General features: G+C 40.5%; 1 protein-coding gene across 1 annotated transcript in view; it reads right to left on the minus strand.

The window, feature by feature from the left end:
* LOC127581617 (CUB and sushi domain-containing protein 1-like) overlaps positions 1–12915 on the minus strand; it is a 1418367-nt gene that overhangs the window by 1188138 nt on the left and 217314 nt on the right. Inside the window, 1 exon segment of the mRNA XM_052036133.1 lies at positions 274–386. Coding sequence (XP_051892093.1) covers positions 274–386 — 113 coding nt within the window.

Consider the following 12915-nt stretch of genomic DNA (forward strand, 5'->3'; position numbering starts at 1 on the left):
TATAATTTCCAAAACATGGCATACTCCCACATTTGTATTCAACTTGAGAACCTTTTCCTTGTATTCCATCAGTAGCTATGAACGTTATTTTCAATATTCAACAAATAAATCTTCAATATCCCTTTTCTGTTCCTCAATGTGATTATTATGAGACCTTGATTTTAGCAGTAATATCTCATCAATAATGTTTTGAGTTAACTTTAACATTTTCTTTGCAGCAACACAATGCACAAGAACCCAAGAAGATATTTCCAACAAGAAACAGCTACCTACCCTCATAGATCGCTCTGAAACCTTGAGCACTCACTGCATAATCGCTGAGAAGCCACAATGTGAGAACGGATCCAGAACTCACAATCGGAGGAGGAAGTTGAAATCCTGTTAACCTGCAGAGAAAAAAAAACAATGCAATCAGAAATTTCAAACTCTTTGGTGATTTAAACGGAGAGATTCACTGCAAAAATCAGAATTATGAACTCAAAGAGATGGATCAGATGGTCAAAAACAGTTCATCAAGTTGCATTGCCACAATGGAACTTCACATCCTTTGTAACTGGCTTGGATTTTGCTGGGTTAGTATTCCTAGGGTGAGATGTGGCAATACCTAGCAGTGGCTCAAAGGAAACTGCCCACTAAATCACAGATGGCTGTTGGTGTGAATTTGCCCTTTACTGATGTCAGTTGTCGACTTTTATCACCTCGCAAGTTCCAGTGGATTCCAGCAAGACCAAGGTCATGAACCTGTTTGAAGAATCTGACTGAAGAATTATTATACAGCAAGCCTAAAGTTAAAAAGCTCTCATTTTCAACAACCTGTCTAAACAAGTTATGAAGAACAAGACAAAGATTGATACATGGAATACGACAAAAGATGAAATATCAAACATTAAAAAAATTAAAAAATAAAATCCACGCAGTTAGAATTAATTTTTCTGAGGAAAGAAATCCTATACATTCAAATCAATTTTTTTGGTCAGTGACAGAAGGATTATTAAGCAATAATACTGACTGTGTAAATGATTAATGTCATATTTCATTGAACAAGGTAGAACACTTTCAGCTTTCTATCAGATATGAAAAGTTGAATCTCTCAGCAATTCACTGCTTCTATTGTGATTTGTTTGCCAAGACAACAGTGCACCACTGATAACCACTCCTAGATTTCTGCTGTTAACTGCACATGTTTACACCAGAGCTTCATTTGCTTTTCTCCTTTACACTGGTTTGCTCCCAAGGCTTCATTATTAACTTTCTTTTGAATACTGGGCTATTATTGGAGTGACCTAAAATTTATTGGAAATACAACCTGCAAAATAGCTTTTTCAACAAAGCTCATCTGGGATTTTTCATTCGTGTAACTTGGAAACACATGTAGATTTACTGCTTTCAAGCAAAGAGCACAACCCTGATTTGAATGTTTATTGATGGAACTAATTTTTTGGAGACATAAAACTGTGTTCATCGCATGTGAACATCCCAGAAAGAGCCAACCATTCCTAATTGCCTTGAATTGTGGAGACAGTTAAAAGTCAATGACGTTGGTGGGTCTGGAATTACATGCAGACCAGAGCAAGAAAGGGTGGCAGATTTCCTTTTCTGAAAAGCACTGAACCAGATGGCATTTTGCAACAATAGCTTTATGATTTATATTACAAGCTTAAGTTCCAAATTTTTATTTAATTACTTGAATTTTAATTCTTCGTCTACCATGGTAAGATTTGAACATATGAAATCAATGGTCCAGAACTCTGACTCATAGTCCAACAACTCATTCACCATTGTGTACTGGTTTTTCAGTTGGATCAGTTTCCCAACATGGCACAAGGATGAAATCAGGGCCAACTATTCTACTGCTCACTCAATGCACTCAAAAAACAACTTACATTTGTAAAGGATGATTAATGTGGAAATAAGTGCCAAAGTCTTTCACAGAGACACATGAAAAGAGCAAGGTATGAGAAATAGTGAACAGCACAGTACCTGATGGTTGGACAATGGGAATATGGGAACATGCAAAGGACATCATGCAGGAAAATGAAATTTGGCGTAAGAGGTTCTAGTGTCCTTGCATTGGTTAAAAATAGAAGCAGGAGAAAGCCACTTGGCCCCTTAAACCTACCCTGTCATTCAATATGATGATGGCTGATATCCCCAGGCCTTAACTCCTCTTTTTGCCATTTCCCTATAGCTCTCCATTCCTGCATCTATCAAAAAGTTACCGAGCTCATTTTTACATACCTCAAGACCAACAAGCAACTGAAACATAAAAGAGAATTTTAAACAGAGGATCAGAAGTTAAAGACAGATCTGTTTTGTGTTCACCTTGAAGACCAGAGAAATAGTTACTTTGAACTTTGCAAGAGCTGTGCAGACTAGATATTAACCTTTCAGTTGGTATCCTTTGCACCAAGTTTATTTCAGAACAGGGACAATTCTTGCAAAGCCATGCCCTCTAAAATTGCTCAAACTGTATTACTTTTCAAATCCATGTAATTTCAAATAAAGGAACACGTTTATCATCTGTGATATTCTATGACATGAAAGTATTGATACCAGGTTTCATACCATATCTTGCCAGCTGTAATGCTCAAAATCATATACAATAAAAAGAAAACTGTTACTTCTCCTGTTGAGTGGATCTGTCCCAAATTTTTAAAGAGTTACTCTGCAGGGGTAACATGGATTTAACTGGTTTTATCCTTGTTTCATGACATTTGCCACTGGACAGGTCTGCATAATTTTAAATGGTTTACAGATCACTAGTCAAGTGCATATTCTACACTCAGAAGGGCTTTAGAATCATAGAATCGTACAGCACAGGAAAGACCCTTTTGGCTAATCTCATCCACGTCAACTGCGATTCCTATCAACGATAATTTCATTTCCCTACAATAGGCCCAGATCCCTCTACGTCTTTGCTATCTAAGTACCTATCTGAATTTCCTTCAAATGTCGTATTTGCACCTGCCTCTACTACCTCCTCCGACAGCTCATTCAAGATATTCATCACCCTGTGTGAAAACTTATCCTTTAGATCACCTTCAAATTTCTCCTCTCTCACCTTAAACCTATGCCTTCTAGTTCTAGACTCCTCTGACTATTAATCCTATCTATGTCCCTCATAACTTTATTAACCTCAACAAGGTCACCCCTCAGCCTCCTGCATGAGAATAAACCCAGCCCACCCAATCTCTCCTACAGCCCTCTGGCAACATACTGGTGAATCTCTATTGCTTCCACATCCTTCCTGTCGTTTGGCAACCAGACTGCAGATGAGACTAACAGACTCTGTTTCCAACATCTGAAGTGGGAAGCATCTGGAGAAGGGTGCCACCCATGATGCAACAATGATGTGCTTTTGGCAACTTTCCGACTCAGAGATCAGAGAGTGACTATTGAGGCAAACAATATGAGAAATAGAAGCAGGAGTAAGCCCTTCTCACCTTTGTGCCTGTTCTGCCATTCAGTAAGATCATGGGTGATATTTTACCTCAGCACCACTTTCATATGTTAATCCCAAAGCCTCTACCCTGCTCTGCCTTGAATACGTTCAGTGACTGAGTCTCTGCAGCACTCTTGGATAGAGGACTGCTAACACTTACCAGGTTTTAGGTGAGGAAATTTATTCTTATCTCTTGAACAGCTGTCCCCTTAGTTTGAGATCGTGATGCCTGGTTCTAGACAACGCAGCCATGGAAAACATCAACTCTCCATCTTCCCAGTAAAGGCCTTCACAATTTTAGATATTCCAATGAGAATATTCTCCGAAACTCAAGACATTACAAATGTGCTTAATCTCCCATACAACAAACCAGCTACCTCAGAAAGAAGATAATATACCAAAGTTTATCACTTTTTTTAAGCAAATGTCATACAACGAGAATTTCTCTCAAGATAAAAAGGAAAAGGACTGATAATGTTTTGCAATATGAATGTGGGAATGCCATAGAGTAATACAGCAGAGAAGCAGGCCCTTCCGCCCAACTTGACCATGCTGACCAAGATGCCATTCTAAGTTAGTCCTGTATCCCTCTAAACCTTTCCTATCCTTCTACCTGTCAAAGCATCTTTTAAATGTTACATTGGACCTACCTCAATCACTTCTGCTGGCAGCTCGTTCCATGCATGCACCATACTCTGCATGAAGTAGCCCCTCAGGTTCCTTTTAAATCTTCCCCTCTCAACTTAAACCTACACCCCCTCGTTTTTGATTCCCTTAGCCTGGTGAAAAAAACTGTGTGTACTCACCCTACCTATGCCCTTCATGACTTTATACATCTCTATAAGGTCATAAGAATGTGGGGCAATTGTGCAACTTAAATTGTGGTAACACTGTTCCCTGTTGCATTATAAGTTCAGTTGGTTTTTCATCAATACTTCTGAAAATCTATTTAAAAAATTGCTATTTTTCTGGGTGAGTACCCATGTATGAGGTAAAATGAAGCCTTAGCATTTTTATACAACTCAAAGATTCATGAAAGGAGTTATAGTATATGGAATTTAACTAACAGCGATGATTGCAGTGCAGACAAGTAGGGTCAGACGAAAAAGTAACTTTCCAAATATAAACATTTCAGTGATAGTGATTTATGTAAATCTGTATCTCAAAAGTATGATATACAATTCACCATTCATGGCAGATTTGTTTTTCCAGTGGAGTCCCTCTCACATTTGAATTGCACTACAAATTCTCTTCTAGTTTAAATGTTTAAAGATCTAAGATAGAGGTTATTTTGCATTTTCATTAGCTAGGTTATTACTTCTTGCAGTGGTGCAGTGAAAAACATAGGATAATATAAGATGGTATGAAGGATAATTACTCAGTCGTGCTGCACTCAGTGTTGGGAGCCCTCTCATGATCACAGGGGAGGATGGTGTTTTATGGATTTCTTTTGCAGTGAAGTAGAATAGAAGTAACCCGTTAGAGTTGAAGTTTCCAAAAACAAGAGGTGTGTTGGAGTATGCATAAAAGCAGAGACACAGAGATAGAAAGAGGAAAGAAAATTTTATGTATGTATAGGGTGAGAGAAAGATTTCCTGGACTTTGCAATCAATGGCAAAGAGACAGCTCACTGCTGAACTTGAAGAAAGCTTCCCACAATGATCTGGTGATCTCTGTGGCATGGACTTCCTCTTTTCAATACTTAAGTGCAGCAACAAGGATGCCATTAAGCTGCATGAACAGTCTGTCATGTTGAAGAATTCCTACATGGAAACCAGGAAGAGAAAAGGCACAATTTTGACTTGATATTTTACAGGGAGTAACATATAGATTGGAATGCGAACACATATGCACACAAGCAGACACATACGATTAAGGTCAAAGCTGAAAAGTCGAACTGAGAAATGATTATTTTAAAATTCAAATGTATTTAAATATTTACATGAGGAAGATATAATCCATGTAGATTATTTTTGGGGAACAAAGAGTTTGTTAAGCCGCAAACTGCAGCAGCAAAGGTCTTCGACGTGAAACACTGACTATGTTACTATTCCCACAGATGAGCCTGACCTACTGAGTTTTTCCAGCATTTTCTGATTTTGTTTCTGATTGACAGCTGCTAAGCAGCAGTAATGTCTTAGTACACCATTAAAAGCTCACACCGTATGCAAGAAAGCACAATATTTTCCAAGATATTTGACGGTGAGAATAGTTTGTAAATACTTGAAATTATCATCAGATCACAGATTTGCTGGTGAAGTTTGCAAAAGGTGGCACCCTTTAGAACAGCAGGGAATAGTTGGAAGCAACTTCTGAATTTCTACATTGTAATGCACAGATTTGCAAAGCCATGTTGACAGTCAAAACCTCTGAGTCATTGTTTGCCAGCCCTGATCAGGGTAGAGGGATAGATGGTGAGAGAACCACAGAAAAATTAACGCACAGGAGGAGCAATTTGACCCATCCAAGGGTTGGTCAGAAGTCTGATCTGGTTCGAGGGGACTGAGATTTGGATGGGATTCGAGGGCATTGGTGGGATTGCAGGGGAGAGGAATTGTTGGGTGGAATCTGGTAGTGGAGGGTTAATTGGTAGTCAGAGGTTTATTGGGTAATTGACAGGTAGAAAGTGTCAACTGAGGGTTGGTATCTCACGGTGGGGAGGGAAGGTGATGAGTGATGGCTTGATACCATGGAGATAGGAAGAATGGGGGGGGGGACTTGCTTCCATCCAAGTAAATTTTAAGTAACACATTATGCAGATTTTGCAGCAATGGGAAAGGAACTGTGTCACCTTTGATCTCAAGGAAAAACTGCAACATTTGGCAGACTCTAGGGCACCAGGATTTCCTAAGCTAATGGCAGAAGGCACCGAAGCCAACTTACAGGGTTGATGAGAGAGCAGTGGTGCTGGTGGTGAGGGTGTAGTTACAGCTCAGGAAGGACCCCTTAACTTGTTGTGTTATTTTGGGGCGTGCTTAACAACAGGTGTACCTCTGAACAACGTGACCTAATTTCCTCGGAAATGAAGCATTGGTTAGGGAATGATGTCACATTCTCTCTGTCTGTGCAGAAATGATACCATCTGCACTGGTTGGTTCAATTTCTGGAGTGTTGAGATTTGACCTGGAAAGGATTCTAATTCTATTCCATTCCGAACATAACCAGTGTTGATTTACATAATTCTGAAATAAAGTGGCACGCGTCTGAATTTCTTGGTCACAAAGTTTCTGGCTTTGAATGCAAATTGTCACTTGTCAGCAGTAACATCCTGCTGAAAGCACAGGTTGCACAACCAGACACTAATTCAACTCAGTTGGTTAGAGCAAGGAACAATGATTTGGTAACAATAAATACAAATATCGTGTAAAATCTGCATGCTATCTACACATCTAAGCCCTGAATTTACAATAATATTATCACCAAGTCTGTCAATGTTTATATTGGGTGAAAACCAATAACCACTTCTGGAGTCCACACATGCTGGAAGAGATAGAGTGCTCCTCCACAAAATATACTATAGAAATCTTCACAGAGTACATCAATTTAGTAATTACTGGGTATTCCCACTGTAATAGCATACAAGAAAATTAAACATTGTTTAAACAGATGTAAGTAAATCTTTAAACAGCCATAATTACTGTCGAGCAGCATAACTAGCAGTGAAAAAATGAATTTTACAATTGTGAAGTCTCACTTAAGTATAAATGTTCTAGAGATTTTAATGAACAAAATTAAATTAAAATCTGTACTTGTATTTAAAATTCAACCTAAATTGCATCTGTATGGCCAATCTATATCACTCTTCTGATGTGTTCTCCTGGCTTGGCTGACCGTGAAGATTCATCACTCTGGGCTGCTGACCCACCCGCCTTCACCACAATTTGCTTGTGAAAAGAATCAAGGTCAAACTCATGTCTGATCAGAGAATCTCGAGCACCAAAGTTGACTAAAATTCTTCCATCATTGGCCACAAAAGACAATTCGATGGTCAACTGCTGTTCCTTCTCAACCAATTTTGAAAACACTTTTAGCTGGTTTTTACAATTCATTTTCTGGCACCTTAATTAAAATCTTATTGCATCCGTGACCATGAATTGCTCTATACATTTGGGAATTTTGGAAATAATTTCAAAATAATTCAGGCTTTATTGAACTATAACTTAGCTTCTCAGAACGTGCAATTTCAACATGCTTTTGGGGATGTATACTTGTTAAAGGAGTTATATTAGCTCAGCAAAGCACCTTGTATGTTGTGATACTCATTTCTCCTGTTATTTTTGGTGGATGCATTCTTGAGAAAAGAAAATCCCAAACTCAATATCATGGGTGTAGCACTTCGACTTGTAGTGGTTTCAAGTTCCTGCAAGGAGTCCAAAGTTTCTGTGCTCAATGCAACAGAATTTTTGATTAGAAAGCCTTACTGTGTGGCACATTGGTTGTTAAATTCTCTCTGCTTCAGTGAAGCAAGTGCTACCCTATACAGGGAGGTACCCAGATACAGCTTTCTTCCACAACATTAATTTGCACGTGCATGGACTGTGACTGCATGGGCCACCAGTGCAGGAACAGATTTTCACAACTAATGAAAGGCTTGCTTCAGGGAAGCGAATCCAATCAGGTTCAAGGCCAAGAATTTGAGCATTTGGAATCAATATACTTGGGTCCCATTTACATTCTCCACTTACTGCTTACTGTGGGCTCAATATGCCAACACCCGTTGTACCTTTTCTCTTTGGAGAGAAGGAGGATGAGAGGTGACTTGATAGAGGTGTACAAGGTGATAAGAGGCATAGATCGAGTGGACAGTCAGAGACTTTTTCCCAGGGCGACAATGGCTAACACGAGGAGACATAATTTTAAGGTGATTGGAGGAAGGTATAAGGGGGATGTCAGGAGTAAGTTTTTTTTACACAGAGAGTGGTGGGTGCATGGAACCTGCAGAGGTTATGGGGCAGATACATTAGAGACATTTAAGACACTCTTAGATAGACATATGAATGATAGAGAAATGGGGGGGGGGCAATGTGGGAGGGAAGGGTTAGATGATCTTAGAGCAGGATAAAATGTCAGCACAATATTGTGGGCTGAAGGGCCTGTACTGTGCTGTAGTGTTCTATGTTCTATATACTAGCCTGATAGCAATCCTAACCTACCATTCCCCACCACCCCTGCCTCACCATATGTACATCCTTCCCCAATACTCATGGCCCTGATTTACCTCACCCAACTGAAGCTCCAACTCTCCCCACTCAACCTGCATCCTGGACTTTTTATTTTCCATTGCAATCTACCTAGGGTTTAATACCCCATCCACAATGGAGAGAAAATGTCTTTATGTGCACAAATCATGCAACACCTGTTGTACTTCCATTTTGTGTCCTGCACACATCAGAATTTTGCAGCAAAGACCTCATACTGGGCAGACAAGGACTGACCATGCACCGTCAGTTTAGTTCACCCTCTCCAGTATGGCAATAGCTTCTAGGCCATGGGTTTGACAACACCTTCCCGTCCTGTGCCTTATGACTCAGCATATAATTATGAATTATTTGATGAATGCACACCACCCAGAAGTGAAGTATAAGATTGTACTCATCTGGTGCATTTCTCCCATCAAGCATGACCCATGAACAATAATCTGATAATTTCAAAATACATGGATAGCAATAACTACACAAATAGTCATTAACAGCTGAACTTTCAATTAATTACTGGGATATTGCAAAATCCCAACATTATAACCACCTCTGAATATTAAAACAATCTTTGGTTGTTTGTTTGTTTGCATTTTGACAAATTCTCTTTCTAATAAATGTTATGTTCCTGACCCATTCATACAGATAAAGAAACAACTTGCTACGGTGCTGTTCATGACTGCAGTACATCTTAAGGTCTTTACAATCCGAACAGTTGTCTTAAAAGTGCAGGTAAAGTGTTGGTTGCACATAAAAGTCTCCTCTTGCACCATACTGGCCAAGAATACGCAAACGTACATCCTGCGTCAGGATAACAACATCACAGATCTCAGTTCCAGCTTACTTTCTAAATAAATATATAACTAATAGATATTTTATAAAATTGGATGTACTGAGAAATAGACTGAGAAGTACAAACTGATTTTATTCAAACCTCATACCACCTAAGGCACTCTGAAAATAACTTTAGAGTTGAAAGTCTCTCTCAACTATGTTGCTGTTAATTTGCTACTGACACAAAATTGCTTTCATAGCAACACGCAAAACACTGAAGGAACTCAATGGCTCAGGCAGCATCTATGGAGGGAAATGGACAGTTGACATTTCAGGTCAAGACCCTTCACCTGGACTGAAAAATGGAGGGGAGATAGCGAGTATAAAAAAGGTGGAGGGAAGAGGTGGAGCAGGAGCCAGCAGGTGATAGGTGGATCCAGGTGAGGGGGGTGAGAGGCAGATGTGGGAGGGGGGAGAGTGGGAATGATGTCAGAAGCTGGGAGGTGATGGGTGGAATCACAAGATCACAAGACAAGGGAGCAGAAGTAGGCCATTCAGCCCACTGAGTCTGCTCCACGAGCTAAAGGAAAAGAAAATTTTAAAAAAAAAGGGAAAAAAAAGAAAAAAAAGAAAAGGGAAAAAAACTATTCCTATCTAGCCCCAATTTCCGGCCTTATCCCCATATCCCTTGATACCTTGACTAATTAGATATCTATCTATCTCCTCCTTAAACATCTCCAATGATCGGCCCTCCACTGCTGTACGTGGCAAGGAATTCCATAAATTCACTACCCTCTGGCTAAAGAAATTTCTCCTCATCTCTGTTTTAAACCGGTACCCTCTAATTCTAAGATTGTGCCCTCTGGTCCTGGACTCACCCACCAAGGAAAACAGCCTAGCCACATCTACTCTGTTCAGTCCTTTCAACATTCTAAATGTTTCTATGAGGTTCCCTCTCATTCTTCTGTACTCCAGTGAGTACAGTCCAAGAGCCGACAATCGCTCATCATATGCAAGCCCTTTCATTCCAGGAATCATCCTCGTAAATCTCCTCTGAACCCTCTCCAACATCAGTACATCCTTCCTAAGATATGGGGCCCAAAACTGCACACAGTATTCCAAATGAGGCCTCACTCATGCCCCGTAGAGCCTTATCAACACTTCCCTACTTTATACACTGTACCTCTCGAAATGAATGCCAACATAGCATTCGCTTTCCTTACTGCCGATCCCACCTGGTGGTTAACCTTCAGGATATCCTGCACGAGTACCTCCAAGTCCCTTTGTACTTCTGTACTTTGAATTTTCTCCCCTTCTAGATAATAATCTGCCCGTTTATTTCTGTTTCCAAAGTGTACAACTGCACATTTCTCAACATTGAATCTCATCTGCCATTTCCTTGCCCATTCTCCTAAACTACCTAGGTCTCTCTGCAACCTTCCTGTTTCTTCAATACTCCCTACTCCTCCACCTACCTTGGTGTCGTCTGCAAACTTAGCCACAAAACCATTTACTCCATCATCCAAATCATTAATGCACAAAGTAAAAAGAAGCGGCCCCAACACCGACCCCTGCGGAACACCACTAGTAACCGGTAGCCAACCAGAACAGGATCCTTTTATTCCCACCCTTTGCTTTCTGCCGACCAGCCAATGCTCCACCCATTCTACTATCCTACGTGTAATTCCATGACCTCTCAGCTTATTAATCAGCCTCTTGTGCGGCACCTTGTCAAAGGCCTTTTGAAAGTCTAAATACACAACATCCACAACCTCTCCCTTATCCACCCTACTTGAGATTTCCTCAAAAAACTCCAATAGCTTGGTCAGGCAGGATCTTCCCTTCACAAAACCATGCTGGCTTGGGCCTATCTTGCCTTGCACCTCTAGGTATTCCATAACCTCATCCTTGAGGATCGATTCCAATAACTTTCCCACCACCAATGTCAGACAAAGGGCTGGAGATGGTGGAACCTGATAAGAGAGGAAGGGAGGTGAGGAGGGGTACCAGTGGGAGGAGTGTGTGCGAGTGATGGGCAGATGGACAGAGTGGGCAAGGGGAAACAGATATGGCGATGGGGGCCAGGTGGATCAGGAGGAGAGAGAAAAGAGAAAAAGGGACAGAGGGCCTGTCTTAGTTGATGATATTAACAATTCTATCTCTAAGTCCGCCATCATCAACCCATTCCTCAGAAAATCAAACCTTGACCCCCCCCCTTTTGAATACCCTGGCCCTATTCTCAACCTGGCTCTTTTCCAAATTCCTTGATTGTGTTGTAGCCTCATAATTTGCCTGTCTTTCCTGAAACCCCTTGCTTGGATGTTCTTAAAAACAGTTTTACCACTGTGCAGACTCAAGCACTTTTGAAGTTTGTCAGCAATAAGCTGTAAGATCATGACAAGGGAAAACTTCCCCATCCTCCTTGACTTCTCCGCAACTTTTCACACCTTTCTCCATCACTTCAACATTGGTCAGATTGGAGGGAGGGGGGATCTTGACTTGCCATGTTTCCATTATTACTTATCCAAATGTAACCATAAATTCACCTGCATTATTTTTGCTTCCTCCACACACATCATCAACATTGAACCTTGGATCCCTCCTATTTCTTATCTGCATCTCCTTGGTTGCTTTTCCAAAACAGTGTCAGCTTCCACATGACAACACCCAAGACGACTTAACCACCTCCCTCTCTTGTCCCATCACAATCACTAAATGCTCATCTAACTGCTAACAGGATAAATAGATGAAAGGTTATTGACCTGAAACATTAACTCTGGTTCCACAGAAGCTGCTTGATCTGCTCTCTACCCCATAATTATCTATATTTATTACAGGACAAAATGTTCTACATCTAAATTATTGAGAAGACCAAAGTCATTTTCTTAATTCCCCATCACAAACAGTAACCCCAAGTATCAATTTTCCCCAGGGTGGAGGAGTCTCAAACTAGAAGACATATATGGGTTTAAACTGAGTGGGGAAAGATTTAAAAGGGACTTGAGGGGCAACTTTATCACCCAAGAGTGTGGTGGGTATATGGAACGAGCTGCCAGAGGAAGTGGTAGAGCTGGGTACAATTACAATATTTAAAAAGATTTTGATGGGTATATGGATCGGAAACATTTAGAGGTATGTGGGCTAAACACAGGCAAATGGAACTTGCTCAGGTAGGCAACTTGGTTGGCACAGACGAGTTTGTTCAAAGGACCTGTTTGTGCTGTATAGCTCTATGACTCTATTTGATAAGGTTCCCTCGCAGCTGTCTAAAACTGCTTGCAACTTTGGCATCACATCCAACTCCCTGATTGGCTTCTGACTCTATATCCACGCCACAACTCAGGCATCCTAGTTCCACCTCTTGACATTCACGAAGCCCATCCAACACACCTCTAATTCCTATGTCCCTGCCCAGAATTTGCTGATTTGTGCTCCATCAATTTTCTTTGCTGCCTGTTGAATGAACCATTGTCATGCACTCCAGTCAAAATTCCTTTATTCTCT

This window comes from Pristis pectinata, chromosome 22, assembly GCF_009764475.1.
Source record: "Pristis pectinata isolate sPriPec2 chromosome 22, sPriPec2.1.pri, whole genome shotgun sequence".
In the NCBI taxonomy this organism is placed as follows: Eukaryota; Metazoa; Chordata; class Chondrichthyes; order Rhinopristiformes; family Pristidae; genus Pristis; species Pristis pectinata.